At 45.7% G+C, this 18,355-nt stretch overlaps 1 protein-coding gene across 1 annotated transcript in view; it reads left to right on the forward strand.

The window, feature by feature from the left end:
- The window catches only part of CABLES1 (Cdk5 and Abl enzyme substrate 1), a 35,930-nt gene that overhangs the window by 11,295 nt on the left and 6,280 nt on the right, over window positions 1-18,355 (forward strand). Inside the window, exons 4-6 of the mRNA XM_009695632.1 lie at window positions 8,432-8,531; window positions 10,059-10,215; window positions 11,018-11,121. Of these exons, the coding sequence (XP_009693934.1) occupies window positions 8,432-8,531; window positions 10,059-10,215; window positions 11,018-11,121 (361 nt within the window). The remainder of the gene's footprint in view (window positions 1-8,431; window positions 8,532-10,058; window positions 10,216-11,017; window positions 11,122-18,355) is intronic.

Genomic DNA, 18,355 nt, shown 5'->3' on the forward strand with positions numbered 1-18,355 from the left:
GCAGCTAAACTGCACTAACAGATCCGTTTTAAAACGTGTCTGAAAGGCAGCTCTTGCAGTCACAGCTAAACTCTGTGTGCTTGGCCAGGGTGGATGCGGCAGCATCACCCCTTAGCAACGAGGTGCAAGCAAGGTTCTCTAGGCTACGGCCCTTGCTTGCCCACCCTCCCTGCTGAGGTCAAGCTACAATAGCAAGAACCCTCCCCAAACCCCCAAACTGTGTTTTCAGGTGGTTGTACAAATACAAGTGGAGGTCTGGGGGCTGCGAGGAGGAGAACCGTGGAAGTACATGAGAGGATGGAAGGTTGAGCTGTCCCCTGGAATATGTTTCCCAAATCCCCATCCCTGGCAGCCGGGCAGCGGCCAGCTCACCGGAGTGCGGCTGGCAGGAGGCTTTTGAAGGGAAACGTACTCCGGCGCAGAGGCTGCCGGCGGGGAATGGTGGGGTTTGCTGCCTGGGGTTTCAGGCGGCTGATCTGGTGGTACTTGCTGGGGCTGAAAAGGAAGGACACCACGTGCCAGGAGAATTACTTTCTCTAGTTTTCTCTGTTATGCTGAAAAGAAGTGAAAAGTACAAAATGGAGAGTGACGTGGAGGGGAGAAAAAAGTCATGAACAGAAGTAATCACTAGAATTTTCTGTCCTCGAAATTTTGTCCGTGCCTTGTACCTGAATGGAAACTTAATGCTTTAGCTTATAGTGCTTTTGTGCAAGGGGAAAGGGGAGAATTAAGACTAAATTGACAAAGGTTTTGAGATGCGTTATCTCCTGCTGGAGTCACTGAGAGGCAGGTACTTTTGTGGATCTGGGCCATAAACTCTCTCCAGGTCTGGCTACGTTAAGATTGCCAGCATCTTTGCTGCTGACGTGAAGACAGGCACAGCTTCACCTCTTTCCATGGCCAAGAGCAGGGTCGTGGGCAAGACCAGAGCTTGTTTTTCTTCCCCCATCTAGACCAGCAGCGCAGCTGTGAGAGCAGGCGTAGCCAGGTGAAAGCAAGGTAAAGGAAGGCTGTACTGCAAGTCAGGAGCTGAAAGAGGTGCGGAGCATCTTGCCTGCTGGCTTCCCTTGGCCCCCGGCATCCTGCGGTGTTACAGCCCAAAGTCATCCGAGGCTAGGCAGGGTGTAGTGGTGGCCAAGGGCAGTGATGAGAGGCTTGCCCGGTACTGAGAACACTGTAACAGTGTTATTGCCTCTGTTATTAAATTGATAGACACACACACAAACTCTCATTATCATTACAGGCTGAGCTGCAGAGGCAGGGAGCAGCTACAGGACCCAGCAACACTGATAATGTTGTCTGAATGCTTGACTTTGATTATGTTTTTATGAAATATGAAGTCATTGTGTGATGCGCAGGTTAGGGGCGAGGCAATTCGAGTGCTAGTGGTGGTACTGCGGGATCGGTTGTGTGGTTACTACTCTTTCTTTCAATGTATGGGAAATCTTCATGGCCAAAGGGTATTCCTGATCTGAATTTTTCTGCTGAACAAAATCTTGCTCACGTGTGAAACATGCATGCCGTGCCACACAGAGATTTTGCAGGAGAGTTTACAAACAAAACACCTGCATGAGGAGATGCAGCAGTGACTACTGCACCCTTCTTACCACTGTGGAGAAATACTCATGCTTTATAAAAATTGTTTCTTCTCTCCTTTCTCATCATTCACTGATATTGTACTATGGATCACGTTGACGCCCCAGTATTCGTTAATTTGTAATTCTTACAAATTTGAAGCATCATATGTAATGTTATGCTAATACTACTCTTCAAGTTCCTCTTTCTTGTTTAAATCAAACAAAAACCTGCATGAGGAGATGCAGGTCACTGATATTGTACTATGGATCACGTTGACGCCCCAGTATTCGTTAATTTGTAATTCTTACAAATTTGAAGCATCATATGTAATGTTATGCTAATACTACTCTTCAAGTTCCTCTTTCTTGTTTAAATATAAGACCCCAAAAGATGGAAGAGCTACTTTGTGAAGAGTATTGAAACTGGATTTCTGGCTCGGCACCCACTTTGTATCTTCCTTGCAGGAGATGAGAATTAATCCCCATCCAGTTCTGCAGATGGGCAGAAGATGGGAGGTAACGACAGCGATCAGAGGTGCGCCTTGTGCGACCCCTGAGCTGCTGTGGCACGCACCTCCTTTGTCAGAGGTTGTCACGGCAGAAGCTCAGAGCAAGTGGACTTGAGCCTTGGTGCTGTTCCTCTTCCAGGATGGGGGGAGATGCCTCAGGTCACTAGCAAACATCTGCCCCACCACACGCGCACTCGACACGTGCACGTACACACGCGTGCGGACCTGCTCTGGGCCCTCAGGTGGGATCTGTGTCATGGCAGAGCAAAGAATGGAGAGCTGTTTGCAGATGGATTAAACAAGGCTTGAAGGAATTATTCATTTGGAGATGGGCTGCAGATGGTTTGAGGTGAATTGGATTTCAGCCCTTTGAGACAGGAGCTGGGGATCAGACACAGCGGATATTAGCCTTTTAGCCATTTAGGCAGGTCATGCCCCGGGTGCTAGGGTCACTGTGTCCCCAAAGAGGAACTGTTATGGCCAGGCTCTCCCTTGGAGCCAGCACGGGGAACGTGCCTGCAGGTTTCTGCCCACCCCGCTCCCCAGCACGGTCGGTGCAAGGGCACTCTGCGGACCCTCCATGTGACCCCAGCCAGGATGGAGAAGGACCAGATCCAGCTCTGCCTCCAGGTAGCTACCCTGGAAAAGGCAGATTTCCTGGGCAGGGGAAGAAGGGAACCCATTCTCCATTGCTTGCCCGCTCTTGGAGCTTCTGTAGGCACCACTTCTCCTTCAGCTTCCAAGGAGATGGTACAACTCCAGCAGTCCTCATGGGTATTGTTGGAGTTGCTCCATGTGGCTTGCAAGACGTGGTGGCCTGCAGAAAGGCTTTGCGTGTGCTTGCAGCCAACTGAGAGCAATCCAGTTCTTGTTAGTATTTTGAGTGCCTAAGCGTTTTCCAAAAAGGTGATGGCAGTGTACGTCTGTCACTGTTAGAGGAGGAAGAAGGTACCATGTTGTCCTTCCCCCCAGGACAAGAAGGTAGTGCGGTTAGTTGGGTTTATCATTCTGTTGTGTTGTGGGTTTTGCCTTTGGCACACGTCATTATAGGTCATAATTTAAAAACATGTTTTCGAAAAGGGACTTTTTAGGCTTGTTTTTGTTAATGGCCAAAAGCATTCACAGATTGAAATCATACCTATTCTGATGATATCTTCTTTTGTGGTGTTGTAAGAACCTTTTAAGAGCTTCCAAGTTCCTGTGAAGTCCTGCCCAGAAGATGAATCTGGAGGACCCGGGGGAGGAGGAGAGCTGGCGGTGTCGCACTGCAACACGACTGGTCTTACGTTCGACCCTCGGCCGCTGGGCTCGCAGTGCCTTGCCTGCCTTTGGGGCTGGGGGTGGTGAGCTACAGGACGGAAAATCCAGAGCATCAGATAGTGCGTGTCCTTGTAAAACCGGCCAATTCACCTCATTTTTTATTCTTCCTGGCACTGAATTCATTAAGTGGTTAGAAACTTACCTGCAGCAGGCATAGCTGCTGAATATTGCTGTCTTGACAAGAATATAGGTATTCATCTGACTAAACTCGCCTCCAGTAAAGGGAAATAATGCAGTACGAGTAGTTGAATGGATTGGAGCCCAGGAAGCGGACATTCTTCTGAAGTAAAGCAGCAAGTCGTTAGATAAAAAGAATTTGTGTCCTTCTCAGGAATGCTAGAAACCAGCTTTATCCAGTTTCTAAAAATAAATCACGGCTGAATTTAACTTTGAATTTAAGTGCTGGCCAGAACACTGATGAGTTCAGTGATGGTGAGAGCAAGAGGTTTTCAGTACCATCATCCCAAATAGGATGTAGCCACAACGATCAATGAGTCCATAGGCCAGGCAATCCCAACAACCTTCATTACCTAAACTCTGAAATTTTTGTTCGTCTTCTGTGTTTAAACTGGATGAGAAAGTTGTATGTAAAATAAGGCAAAAAGAAGGATTTAGGTGAGGTCGTCTTGCACGCCGCACCCCTACCGTCAGTTATTTGGCAGGTCAGGTAACAAGCACTGCAGTGAGCATGGAAAATGGGAATATTTACAGGAGAAATGAGAGTGTCTAAATTGCCGTAAGGGTACTAGCAATAAGCACACAGCAAAGCGGGATATTCTGTTACGTCCTTCAGATTTGTTACTAAGTTCCTTGCTATTCTTCTCCAATAGATTTTTGTATGCCAGGTGGTTTTGATTAAGTCATCAATCTGGAGTGCTTTTCCTGAGCATTTATCATTCTGTAGGCCTGGGGAAGAATAACTATCTGGTTTTAGCCAATAATAGGGAAACTGAAATATCCATGCTTTTCTTCACCATTGCCCATTTTTCCTGCTTCTCCCAACAAAAAACAAAACCAAGTGCATATTAGCTTTACAGAAAGACGCATAAATCTAGGGGTTTTTTTTTTCCCACAACAGGCCATTTCAAACCTAATCATCTCATGTATGAATTTTATAGAGCCACCAATGCTCATTTTTGTGAATTGCCCTGTTCCCTTAGATTGAAATTAAGCAATGAATCTCCAAAAGCTAAATAGGTTTAAATTTTGAACTCTTACTCTGTGTTGGGCAAAACATCAGGACAAGAGCCGACATGCCGACACCTGAGTGTGTCTGGAGAGAGAAAAAGGATACTGGCCCATTCGAGCCATCTTTCCAGGAGTTGTTCCGCCTCCTCTCCCTGTAAATTGCCGCTGGAGTTGTTGTTCTAGCAACACTAATGGCATTATGATCTGAAAGCTGTCAGTCAATTAAAGCCGGCAGTCTCAGGCAGCAGGAGATCTGCTGCTGGACTGGCTGGCAGCACGTCTTTTCCAAAGCTGTCATCATCCTTGTCCTTATAAACAGAGACGATAAATAGAAATTATTTACAGTGACGGATCAGAACAGTATCTTTTCTTGATCTCTTATGAACCGCTTTTGCTTTTAGAATAAATCTCAACAGTCAGGAACCACTAAGCATAAAATATAGACACAAAAGCTTACATCTCTAAATAACAGTTATCAGATCCCTTTTTGCAATAAGCAGAAGTCTTTTTCATCTATCTAGAAATCTATTTAATATTTAATGGACTCCTAAATTATTCACAGGTTAAAGTGTTCAACAGTTGCTATTTAAAGAGCAAGTGCCCAGCAGGAGTCTTGCATGGGGCTTTGTAGATCACGTCAAAGCATAACGTTTGATTCATTAAGGAAATGTTACACTTCCAAAGGTAATAGCATCCAATTTATATTCTGTTAATCCTGGCCTGACTAACAAAAGACACGGTGAGATTTCCTGTTTTGATTCTTATCTACCTGCTCAGTAAAACTTTTCACTGTCCCACAACAAATTTTGGATCCCAAGTCACCTGGTACCGTTCCAAAAAAATCTGTGAACTCTGTTAGGTGGAGAAACTTTTGGGTTTTCCTGCAGTCCTGGATAACTAAAACAATATGCTTAGTTTTCAGTGTAATTTATAACACTGCTCAGCTTTCTGGAAATGGTACGCATGAATAGGATATCTATCTAGGGCTTGACATTGATGTAAATCAGGGTAACTCCCAAACTTTGTCAGAAACTGGGATCTATTTTTTTGCCTAAGGAAATGTCGTCCCTGGTCTTCTCATTTCCTCAAGCTTTCCCAGCTCCAATAAAGTGAAGGCAGTAAAATTAAGTTCCCATGATTTATTTTTGCCTTTCAGTGTCTACTCAAATCCCTTGAAAACTTTGTTAAAAAGCACTTTTGGAAAATAGAACAGGAAAACCAAAAATTAGGAAGAGGAGGAAGGAAGTTTTCTTCACTTAAAGTCTCTTTGGTGAAGACCATCTTTCGTCCTCTGCATTTTGTAGCCACCTTTTACTACTGGATCTTGGCTCGTGCAGTTCCTCAGTCCCATCCATAATCTCAATAACTTCAACGCAGTGAAAGCTTGAGGTTTTATTATATGAAGTGCCTGTCCTCCATATGCTCCTGCTCCACGGGGCCCATTGACGGTGATGCCACACGAGGGCACGTGTCCTTGGTGAAGACCTTGGTGGGATGGTTGGCAGCACCGGCGGTGGCTGTACCCAAACAACCTTCCTGGCTGTTACCCAGGTACAGTTCACCCCTTTGGAAAGGGCAAAGTAGAGGCATCTCCCAGGTCTTTCCTAGTTGCTCTTGGGATTTTGGGGGGGTGGGGAGGAAGCAGCTGAGCTGGGGCACCCCAGCAGCAGGATGGCAGCCCTTGGGCTTGCTCTCCCAGCAAGAGCTTTGCTGAAGCATTCGTGAACTTTTTGTCTGTAATAGGAGGGAGGGAAAAAAAAAATCAAGGCTTGTCCTGCAAAAACTTGACTAGCTTGGTGTTGACCGTAGTGATAGGGAACTCGGAGAGGACACGGTGAAGTCGCCGAGGAATTTCCTATTAGATGTTCACCGAGATCTTCGACCAGGGAGAGGAGGATGTGCATAAGCTAGGGTGAGCCTTTCCATTTATACGCTAATAAGAAACTGTGCATTTGTTTAGCACTGATTTTCCTCAAGAGGGGGAGTTTAATTCTCTGTTTTATGGACAGGTTTCTCTCCAGACAGTAATATTTTATTACTTTGTTTTACAACCCAAGCGATCATACACTACCTAGAAATACACAGCTTATGTAGAGGAGGGGAAGACCCTAAGTAGCCCTTGGAAAACAGGGTGAGGGAGGACGACTGCAGTGTTGTTCACAGGGTCCTGAAGGTAGAGGCTTCTTCGGAAACATCAGAAAGATGGGAAAATGGAGGCATTACTGTCCATCGATCTTCAGCTAATGCCCAGGAATCATTCCCTTGTGTGCTAACGCGTGGCAGCTGACCCTGCTCCCAGAGCATGGATTTCTTTGCAGTCCCCAGAGCTGCTCTTTCTTCTTAAAGCTGCTGTGCTGACTCTTCAAAGGATACCGGATTTTCATTTGGTGAATTACAGAGTTATCTATCCCTCTCTGCTAATTGCACGGAGAAATTTCTCCGTGACTTGTTTTCAAAGTCATAGCAGCATTATTTCTTACTCTATGTCTGTAAGGTTTTGAGTGGAAGGAAACAAAACTATTCTGATACTATTTCAGGTAATTCAGATACTTGTTTTCATTTTGGGGTTTGGGGGCTTCCTCAGGTTGTGTGTTTGTTTCCTAGGTGAGACCTGCTGAAAGGGTTGCTCTTTGGCATTTGTCTCTCGGAGAAACAGTTCCTTTAAGCGCGTTCTGCACAAGAGCGGAGAGGCTAATCCCATGCCTCTGACAGAGGGTTATTTTTACATAATTATTTGTCCAGCCCCTCAGTAACATGATATCAGGAAACAAGAATGATAATGTGACACTGTGCTAAGTGAACCCCAATCAAGAAACTAAGAGGACTTTGTTGGGATTAGAAACTTGATACAGTCTTTTCCTTTGTCACAGAAGTATGTTTTCCAGCAGATAGACGCGTTGGATTTTTCCAGCAGTAAGGTACATGATTTATTGGGGACTCACCGATGGCCATGTTTCAGAGAAATAAAATGAGTGACGGGTTGGAAAGGGAAGACGAGGAAGCTGGGTGTGCAGAGATGCGGCAGGAGATAGCTCAGCCCTGCGATGGGGTGAGGAGCCTGCAGGGCTTCTCCCTGCCTCAGTGTCAACATCTCTCCCGCACAGATTTTTAAGCATATAACTTGGACCTCAGCGGAAATCAGCCAGGAAAATATTGTGAGCAAAAAAATTTGCTGATAGTCCCTTTTACCCTCACTCACGTTTTGATCGTGAGGATAAAGCATGGGATACAACCCGGTTGTCTGAGGCATCTCTTTTACCTCCAAGCGTAAGATGCTGAGTGGGTCGGTCCTTCTAAAGTAGATCCCCACGTTTCCATCCCGCAGTGATGGAGAGCTGGATTTCTGCTGCCGGCTTCCAGCAAGAGGGTCACTGAGCTTTGGACGCTCTCCTGTCCAAGGGCAGGGATCCCTCCCAGGGGCTTTCACGGGTAATTACCTCTGTCCAACAGCGTAGGGGGACATGGGTACCTGCTCGGGGAGCGTCCGTCTGCTGGCTACGTGGCAGTCAAGTGTTCAAGCTAGATTGTTGGATCTCACCTGAAGTGTATGTGACTTCCAGTTCCTTCCCAGTGCCAGGTTGTCAGAGGCACCCACTGGTGGGGAACCTTGCTCTGCACCATAGCTGGGGTGTGAGATGCAACCTGGAACAAAGTGGGGGTTTTCTCTATCATGTATTTTGGACAACACAAGTGCTGCCTGTAGGAAAAGTTGTCTGGTCTGTGCTTTGCGTTGGCATGCTTGGATTAATGCTGCTAGCTTATTTCAGCATTGGGCGGTGGCAGGTGAAGAAGGCATGTGTATTAAGAACTGTTTCTGCTCTGGTTTCTGTTTCCCAGGGATATGAAGCTGGACGGTGGACGCCAGTGCCATTCTACTGGAGTGTGTCTGAAAGAGATCATCGGTCTTGAAGGTGTGGAGCTCGGAGCGGATGGGAAGGTGGGGATAGTTCAGTTCCTACTCCCTTTTAGATTTTATGTAATAAGGGAAAAAATGGCCTAACTAATAACAGGCACAAATACAAACATAAATTATAATATGCAGTGTAACACAATAGTTAAAGCATAGTCTGTGCAAACTGTAAATAAGCTTAGCAGAAATTCAGGAGGACTGCCCAAGCTGTCAACGCAAACAACTCTGTCTCCCTGAAGAAATTTGCCTCTGGCAACATCTGAGTCTGTAAAGCGTTCCTCAATCGCGCAGCCTTCCCCTGGCTCTAGCAGGAGGTATCACTGCAGAGTATATTGTCAGAGGCTTGAAAATAATTTCTGGTGAGAGTTGTAAGCTGTAATTCTGTTTGCTTTCAGTTTTATTTAATAAAATAAATTTTGCTTAACAGTCTGTTTTTCCAAAGAGCAGGAAGTCAGTAGTACAAATCTGATGAGTATTTCAAAATGCAAGAGTGCCTTCACTTGAATAGAATAAGCAATTATGAATCTTTAGGGAAAGTGATCCGTTTTAAGCAAATATATAGAGGAGAGACAATTTTAATCATAACTGGAAAGATTTTTTGCTGAAAGCCTGGTTTACTTTTTACAGTTCAGTTTACCCAGTCTGCTGTCATATATGGATTTAAAGGCCCTAGGTCGATGCTGCTACACGTGGTGTGCTCACCTAACCAGGTGTCAGGCCAGACCACAGGCGGTAAATTCCTGAGGATAATCTGTCTGCTTATAAGTAAATGCAAGCTCACATGTTCCATTTGATACCTGTTTTGACCTCCTCGTAAACCAGTCTAGAGTCTGAAACTAATTTTTTTTTTCTTCAATATAATGTTATTTTTGGAAAAGAAACCCACAAGAAGCAAGGCGTAGCCTATTCCTGGCCAAGGGTAGAAGCAGAGAATCGGTACGCTCTCAAAATAATTTTGTCACAAGTTATTCATTCGCACTTAGTCCATGTTGGGAGGTAGTAAATGATCTCCCACAACCATTGCTATAAACTGGAGCTCACTTACAACACCAGTAAGACTCTGCCAGACAAAATCCTAAAGGAGAAAAATGCTGGAGAAAGTACTTAAGTTTAGCAATGTTCAGGTGATCTGCCTCTGGCAGCTCTGTGCTGAGGGACCTGTATAGATGATGCTGTTTCGGTAAAGAAGCAGCTGAAATCTGCTACAGAGAAGGCCCACTGGAAAAAAACACAACCAAATTGACATATTTTTAAATCTGACCCTTGAGTAGGATTTTGTAAATCCAGTGTATTAGAGCTTGTGTGTGTGTGTTTGTGGTTTGGTTTTGTTGAAGAATTAATGCCTTTGCAAAAGCTTTTTTTGCATGGATAAACTGACCGCACTGAAGCAGATGTAGGTGACTGGTGTTTATTCATCTGTGCCTAACTGTTAAATCCAGAAAATCCTCCGCTAATTTGGCTTCTCTTGCTTCCAATTGGGATCCACCAAAGGCATCTCGCTGCAGCCGAGCTGGGCTGAGAGTAACTGTCTGTCTGTCCTGACTTTCTTTTTAGACGGTTTCTTATACACAGTTCCTATTTCCTACCAATGCCCTGGGAACTCGGAGAAACACGATAGACTCCACCTCATCCTTCTCCCAATTTCGCAATGCAAGCCATCGTAGCCTTTCTTTGGCAAGAGCTAACAGCACCCAGGGGAGCATCGATGCAGGTAACTTCTCAAGAAGCTTGGTTTAATATCCTTGGGTACCTTGGTGATAGGCAGTTATTCCGAAGGACGGATGGACGTCATGTTTTAGCTCCCGTTTTTGCTTAAATTAAGCAAAATACAGTCTCGTTTCATGGGTGAAACATAGCTCATTCCCTGTTTGTTTAGCAAAGCTGGCTTAGGGGTGATGGAAAGTTAAGTAAACAAGACTGCTGGTCGTATTGCCAGCCCCTGATGGCACTCGGCGTGCCTCCTGCTGTCACCGACATTGTTTGTTCCTCCTGCACCAGGCTCATCGCTACCTTCCTTTGCTATGGAAAGTTTACAGTGACAACACAGTAGTCGTAAGCTGAAGGTGTAAATCATACTTGTGACCTTTATTAGGCTGGAAAGGGCTGTGTTTACAAAACCGGGCACCAAACATAAGCCAAAGCACTATATGCTTAAGATATCTTGGCGTGTTAAATGAAACAAATCAAAACTTCTGCGTAAACAGATGAAAAACTTGTTGCCGGGCATAAAAGTCATTGTGGAGCTTTATATAATTTTGCAGTTCTCTTAAGCCCTAAATTCACATTTACTAGGTAATTCATAAGCTGTAAGTCCTCTATATCTTTACAAATTGTATTAGTATTGAAATAATTAGAGTTTTCAAGATTTAGAGAAATCTTCAGACTCTTTCAAAAATCCTGCGTGAAGATCATCTTGTGCGTTATCTGTGAACTCGTCCGCCACTTCTGTTTGTTAAGTCCAGAGATTTCTTGATGTAATGAATTCCTTTCTTACATTTACTGCTGTTTTGTAGGTAGCGACCTGGGAGACTTTGTTGAATACGACCCAAATCTTCTAGATGATCCCCAATGGCCATGTGGCAAACATAAGCGGGTTTTAATATTTCCTTCATATATGGTAAGTGATATGCAAAATTAGGTGTAGCACAGAAAAAATTTGGTAACAATATTTTGAAGGTTGAGTTACATTTGGCCATATTTGAAGAAGATTATTATTTTTTTTAATCTACTAATAACAGCTGGTTGGAATGCTTTGTTCTAAATGACAGTTACTTACCGGGACATGTAAAAACAAACTTGTGGAGGTATTACAAATGTAAACGCTTTTATTACTGCTGTATTTCATAAATGCTGTAGATGAAAGGCTTGTTCGAACAAAGCATTCATTCTCTCGCATTCAGAGGACAATTTATGCTTCCTCTAGTTGGCTTCTATTACAAAATAGGAGGATGCCCATTAGGGTTTTTCTGAAGTCATGAAGCTGCATTGTGTTTTGATGCTTATCATTCACTCCTCGGAACAGCACTTTGGTGTCTAGTAGAGCTTTTGTTTCCCAGGTATTTATTTCGCCATGGGATAGTCCTTCCTTTAATTGCAGCAATTACGAGCAGAGCCTGTATATTTTTCACTGTATCCAAGCCCATAACAATACAGACACGTAACTGGTCCTTGCTGTGTGCTCTGACTCAATATTTTCTGTGGCGAGAGGCTTCTGTAGCCTTTTTTGGGTTACACCAAGTCTGTAGACTTTGGCGTGCTGTTTTGGCAGGACTGTTGCAAGCTGCAGTGCCGTTGTATACGCGTGAGCACGTATCTGCCTGAATTACACATCCAAAGTAGTAGTGAGCAATCTATACAAATAGGATAGGATTTGAGACACTGAGGTCTAAGGTGTCGTCCATGTCCTCACTTAGCTTGGAACAGAAGATATTATTTAAAAACCTGCTAATGTATGTAGAGATACAGTCTTTGTAGGTTCTCTTCTGCCCCCCACCCTGGTCTTTATTCGATAGCAGGGCTCTTGGGTGGTCCTTCGTCAAAATAAATGGATTTTAAGCCTTTCATGTAGATTGAAGCTTCTCTCCCTGCTGGCAGTAGTGTTCTGCCTGTTGCACGGAGAGGTTTAATAGAGCTCTGAGGTTGTGTCTGTGCTAAATTTTCAAATGGTAAGTCCAGTATGTCCTCTGCTTACTTTCAGCCAGTTTTACTTTTAGGGTTGGCAAGTTATTTTTTGGCTGCCAACCCACGAAGTGTCAACCTTTTATGGCAGCTACATCTGGGTGGGAAAATCTTTGTTAGGTTTTGATATGGTTATTGTCCTGGACAGGGAACTGTCTTCCCTCAAAGAGAAAGATGTTGTTAACTGGCATCCAAGGTGAACATAACTTTAGCCGTCATGGTTGTGTTTCTAACCTTCCTCCGGCCGTGAATGTGTGCCAGGCAGTCTGGGTCCTCTGGGATCACCTGAGATCTTTCATCCCTTTTCAGCTTGGGTGTTGAGATGGACGTGGTGGAGTCAGGCAAAATAGGGCAGCCAGGATAGTGTCCTTCAGGGGAGGTCTCTGCCCAGGAGCGGGTGTTCGATGCTCTGCTTTTCCGTACGCTGGTTAACCACAGCATTTTGAGGTCCGTATTCGTACTTTTATTGCAAAAAGGAGCTGACTGGGGATTTCCACTGTGACAGAGGTATGACTAGATACTTTAAAGGTGAAAAATGGACTTCAAGGGCAGTTGGTAGAATCAGTGTCATTGTTTGTCTAGAATATATCTGCATTCACAGGACTCTCCCTGCTTTTTCATTTTCTCTAGAGGTTAATTACAGCTGTGTCTGGAAAAATGTCTTATTTGATATTTTGGAGGTTTTTTGCCTGAATTTGCCTTTCAGCCATCACTTCTTCAGCGCTGCCTGCGGGTCTGCAGCGCTCCCGTCTCCCTCTCTGAAGGCAGGCACTAACCTAAGAAAGGGCTGACGGACATCAAGTGCTGCGTTTCTTTTGTCGGTGGGAATCAGAGGCTCGTGCCCCGAGCTCTCTTGTTCAAGGATTTCGCCTGTCCCTGGTGGAAGCGGCGTAGTTTGGCAAGAACCCGAGGGGTGGGTGGTTGTTCTTCGGTGCTCGGCTGAGAGATTTCACAAGGGGCTGGTGCTTCGTTCAGCCGAGAGAAGGGAGGAACGGTAGTGCTGGCGTGTCCGGGGAGCTTGCAGATTAAATAGGGTTTGGCAACTCGGGCTGCGGGTAAGGAGGGCTTGTGCATCGAGCTGGTGAGTATAGGGCCGTATTGGCTACGTCGGTGACTTTACACGCATCCATATTAGACGTCGGTGACAGCTGGCGTTCCCCCTCCCTGCAGTTCACATCGGTGTGAACAGGAGCGTAATAGGCTGTGATTTCAAGTCATTTTCTTCCCCAACTATAAAAATCGGCGTATGCTGCAATTAAAGCAAATTGCAATCTGAGGCTAGCAAGAAACCTGTGGGGTTTTTTTTCCTGACCGTGCGCAGCCATCGCGGGGGTGACAGACCTCTGCCGCACGACCGCCGGGCCGTGGGGCTGCCGTACACCGACCGAGAGGAGCCTGTGGTCCTCAGCAGAAGGGAGCTGTAGTTACGGCCTCTCGCAAGGGCCGGGGCGGCGGAGAGCAGCTCTGATGTTTTGGTGTGTGTGGAGAGCTGCAGCTTGTAATTAAAATTTCGTTACTTGGCCAGCATTTAGCATTAATGCTTGGCGGTTGCAAGCTTGTAGATATTCCCCCTCTCCTCCTTATGGATGTCAAAGTAATTGATGGGGGAAGGTGTGGGAGAGGAATGTGAACAGCTCGGGGTGTGGGTGAGCGAGGCTGGGTGCTGGGCTGACCGTGGGATAGAGCTCCGTGCCCCGGTATTTCTCCCGGGAGCCTGGTTCCTGCTTTGCAGGCCAGGATTTCTCTGCTGGTAAAACTCTTGTTGAGGTCTGTGTGAATGCTGCATCAGTAAACACTGCAGGCTTTACCCCGGGGCGTAAGAAGGACACAATGTGTGGTCCGGCTTGGATTTTACTCTGAAATACGTGCAGTTAGCACTCGATATGCAGTTCCCTCCATTTTTGTGAAGCCCGAGTTTATCATCACGGACAATGACTTTATAGCCTTGTAATTTTACTGAGCTGACTTAGCCCTGACTTGCAGAGGATTTTTAACCGCAAGTCCTCAGCTGTTTTCAAGGAGTAGCTAAGCTTCCTCCTTGAAGATAGCTGTGGGGAAGGAGGATTGCTTTCCGTTTGGTCGTTTTTTTTTTGCAGTGAAGTTCCTGGCTTGAAAGGGTATACACTTCCCTGTCACGTTTCTAAAAGTAATACCCACAAACCAGCCTGTCAGGGGACGGTTCTGAAAAAGCAGCTTCAGTACTTTCCCAACACAAACTCACCAGCTTCATTTAATTGTATTAGTCATATTTAAATTCTGGTCTGCCCTGCAGAAATTATTTCGCTTTGTGTTGTCTTTGTCGGAGAGTCTACAATCTCTACCGCAATATAAACAGGGAGAGGTAGAAAAATTTCATGCTGTGGGGCGGGTGGAGGAGGGAAACATCATGTCATGGTTAACAGATGTCTTCCTGGCTGATAACTGCTAAAACAGGAATTCTTGCTGATTCTTAAATCTCTCTAGAATAGGAAGTTTATCTACCAGAGAGAGCGGTAATTTCTTTGCTAGAGTCTCACGTCGACCAGCCTACATCCAGACTCGTCAGAGCCTCCGTGCCCTCCCTGCATTCTTGCCAGCAGAAACGAACTCCTCCCGTGCAGAAGGAGAAAATTCATGTTGCAACAGGCGTGAGGCTGACCCCGCAGTCCTGCTTTTGTTGGGAACACAGAAACACAGGAGCGTGTCCCAAAACTTGCAGCAAAAAGAAGAAAAGCCCGGATCAGTAGCATCTTGACTTTGCGTGACCCCTCTGTAATAACATCCCTGCAATATCCATCCATCCGTGCTGAAGGGATACACTCGGAAATTGGTTTGGGTGCTTAACTGCAATTTCAGTGTATGGGTTTAATTATGTCAAAATAAATTGACATCTCTACACCACTAATAAAAAAGGGTGTCGCAAAAGTCTGCAGTGCTGGTACAGGGCTGACTGTCAGCCTGCGTTTGCCAGGTGCTGCACCAGTGTCGAGCACAGCCAGGCTGCGTTATTAAATATTAGTCCTCCAATGTGATTTTAAAATTAGAACTGCTTGCTGCCCTGGCCGTTTAATCTAACAAAAGCCCTGCATGATGATATAGCGCAGTCGGGCTCTTGCTCCCTCGTTCTGTCTTTGACAAGGAGCATCAAGGTCAGGAATACGCCGCTACAGCCAGCGCCCTTCGGTGCCGTCAGCCTATTCTTCGAGCCGCTTCCGTAGTTGTAAGTGAAGCATCTCCAGACTGCTTTTTTATCAGCTGCTGAACTCGTACCCGAAAGTCTCAGGAGCAGAGGGTCACAGTGGTGGTATATGTGCATATTTAAACCCTCTGCTCTATGCATTTGATGCTATATTTGGCAGAGACTCCAATAAGCAACTATTTTGTAACAACGACACAGTGTATTACTGGAGAATTATTCCAGTGTGTTAACCGTATAAAATAAACTGGCACCCTTCCATGTACTTTAATTCAGAGGCACTTTTGAGACTTTGCTTTGTGAAATTCTAATCTTTCAGTTTAAGATCCTTGAATGATAATAACTTTCTAACAACAGAAACATCTTCTTTCAGCCTTCCTTTTCCTTTTTCTTGTTTGTGGTTTTTTTTTTTTTTGTAATTGTAAATAAGGAATCACTCCAATTTTCCATCACTGTTTTAAGCCTCTGCTCTATCAGGATTTCCCATATATATAACTTCAGCCTTACCTATATGAATTAGGTTACTGATGGTTTATAGCTGCATAGCTGGTCACCTGTGGTATGCATTAAGGTAGCCAGGCAGTGCAGAGTTGTTGACTTCTTTTCATTAGTTATGTGGTTGAGAACTTACCATTGACCTACCGAAAGTCTGGTAAAGGTATGAGTCTTCTGTCTGCTCTCTGTGAAGTAGATTTATCAGGGATACACAACGATGACAGCCGAAGAGAGCCTATTTTATATCTTTTGTTTTATTTGCCTATTTTGTTCTGATTTTATCCTTCTTAAGTGGGAGATAGAGGCATCCAAGGCTAGATCATCTTTTACTGGTAGCGTGCCAAAGTAGGATTTATTTTCAACAATATTTCATCTTGCCAGTCTTTCCAACCATTTCAGGCATCCTCCCTCCTCCTGTATTTATGAAACTATATATACAGCTTTCCTATGAGAAAGCAGCTGCTTGAAAACGTTTGTGAACAACACACAAGCTAACATCCAAGTTCAAAACTGCCAGCCACGCAAAAAGTGTGCAGAGTACAGATTTCGGCCGAAGCATTCATCATGTTGTCCAGGCATCTGTCAGCTGCCATATATCAAGGCTTTCATTTGTCTTGTGCAACTTCCACCGCCAAACTAAAATGCGCATACACGGTTTTGTATACAGAGAAGGCGAACAGAGCTCACGAAGGAGTATTGCTGAACGGTGAAGTGAAATGTGTTTTGTGCAAGTAAGCTGTGAGAAACAAGACAGACGTTTCTGGATGACAGAAGTTACAAACATTTGAGATTAGAGGATGAGAAAGACAGTTTGGTAGTTCCCAGTGCCTTGCTGGTGTGTCTGACAGCTCTGGGAGTGCAGGGTGCCTGCCTGGGAGGGGGTAACGTTATGTATGAGAACACGCGTTTGGATAGAAAAACACTGTGCTCCTTTTAGGGAAATATTTGCAAACCCTTCATAAAATTTGGCGCATCGGTGTTGGACGGTGCTTCGGCACGGGCAACGCCAGAATTGCTCTGGACAGACAAAAATCCACGCCGTTTACGGTCACGTCTTCTCCTCAACAGGGCAGCTCAGGCACAATGAAACAGAGAAGGGAAGCGTCAATCCTGCGCAGGGAGCAGGCAGCGAAGGATGACGTTCGGTCAGAGCCCTCCCGTGTCAGATCCCAGCTGGTCCTTGGGGGTCACTGGCCCACCCCAGAGCTTTCCTCCGCTCCATCCCTCCGTGGGCAGGGGCAGTGGCGGGGGTTGCTGCTCAGTGCCAAACCATTCGTGGGGTGCAGGAGGTGCGCCGGGCAGGAACGGGCTCGGGGTGACCTCGTGGGTGCTGTGCCCCAGCCACAGCGTGCCAGTGATGGGTGCCCGGGCAGAAACGGTTAGGAGGGGTAACTGATTCAGTCACTCAACAGACACTAGTTCAGCATTGCTTTTAAATTACCTGTCAACAGATACTGGGTTTTGTTTTTTTTTTTTCTGCCTGCCTCTGGTGGGCAGGGACCCACATGGATGTGTTTCTGTAGGTACCAGCTGGGCAAACAGCATCCCGCTGCTCAGAGAGTGTTGGGCTTCTGCAGCAGCTACCAAAAAAAAGAAAAAAAAAAAAAATCAAGAAGTTGCACAATTCCTTTTCTTGAGAACAAGGGCAGTTAGCTGAGCTCTCCAGCATGGCACTGACAAGATGAGACAGCTGCCTTAGAGCCAGTGTGTTCAAACATGCTGCCATTATCCTGTTACATGAATCAAAACCAGCACGCACCAGCTTTCATCTGGATTTCATTATTGTGATTTATATCAGAGAGACTGTTGTCTCTCAGGAAGCAGCAGGATTCGGAGTTGGGGAGGGAGATTCTTATCAACAGGACAAAATTGACAAATCTCTGTGTTTAAAAATAGCCATACCTCCTTACCATTTTCAGTTTTAAGCCATCTGCTTAGTCTCAAGTGCTTTGCTTTAAATAAAATTTTACAAAAGAGCTTTTCTCCTTCTAAAGGGAATTTAGCTGAATTCTGGCAAATCTCCCAGGGGCTGGAGGAGACCCAGGTAAAACAGACGGTGCCGGCAGAGCGGCCGCGGGGAAAGGTGCACCCCGGGGGGCTGCTGCTGCCGTGGGGCAGAGCCCAGGGCTCACCCCCCCTCTGCGCAGTCACCCCCGGAGCTGGGATCTTGCTGGCACCTACTCGTGCGAGGTGGAAGGAACCAAAACTTGCTGTCTGGCATAATTTCTGTGCAGCTCTTCGGCCGAGTCCAGAGGATGGTCGTGCCCTCCCTCTGCTGCTGTGCCCTTTCTGCTGCAAAGTGGTTTCTGTCGTGCGTGGGAGGTTCGTGGGGGATGGCATCCTCTTCTGTGCAAGGGACGGTGATTACCTGGAGAGACCCAAAGGCAAGTTTGCCAGAAAACCCCATGATCACTTTGAGGGAGATAATTAAGATAAAACTGAGGAGCTCCATGGTAATGGGGAGCAAACAATAGGCAGTTAGGTTTGCAGTGAAGCATGAAAT

Source organism: Cariama cristata, unplaced genomic scaffold, assembly GCF_000690535.1.
Source record: "Cariama cristata isolate BGI_N322 unplaced genomic scaffold, ASM69053v1 scaffold1470, whole genome shotgun sequence".
NCBI lineage: Eukaryota > Metazoa > Chordata > Aves > Cariamiformes > Cariamidae > Cariama > Cariama cristata.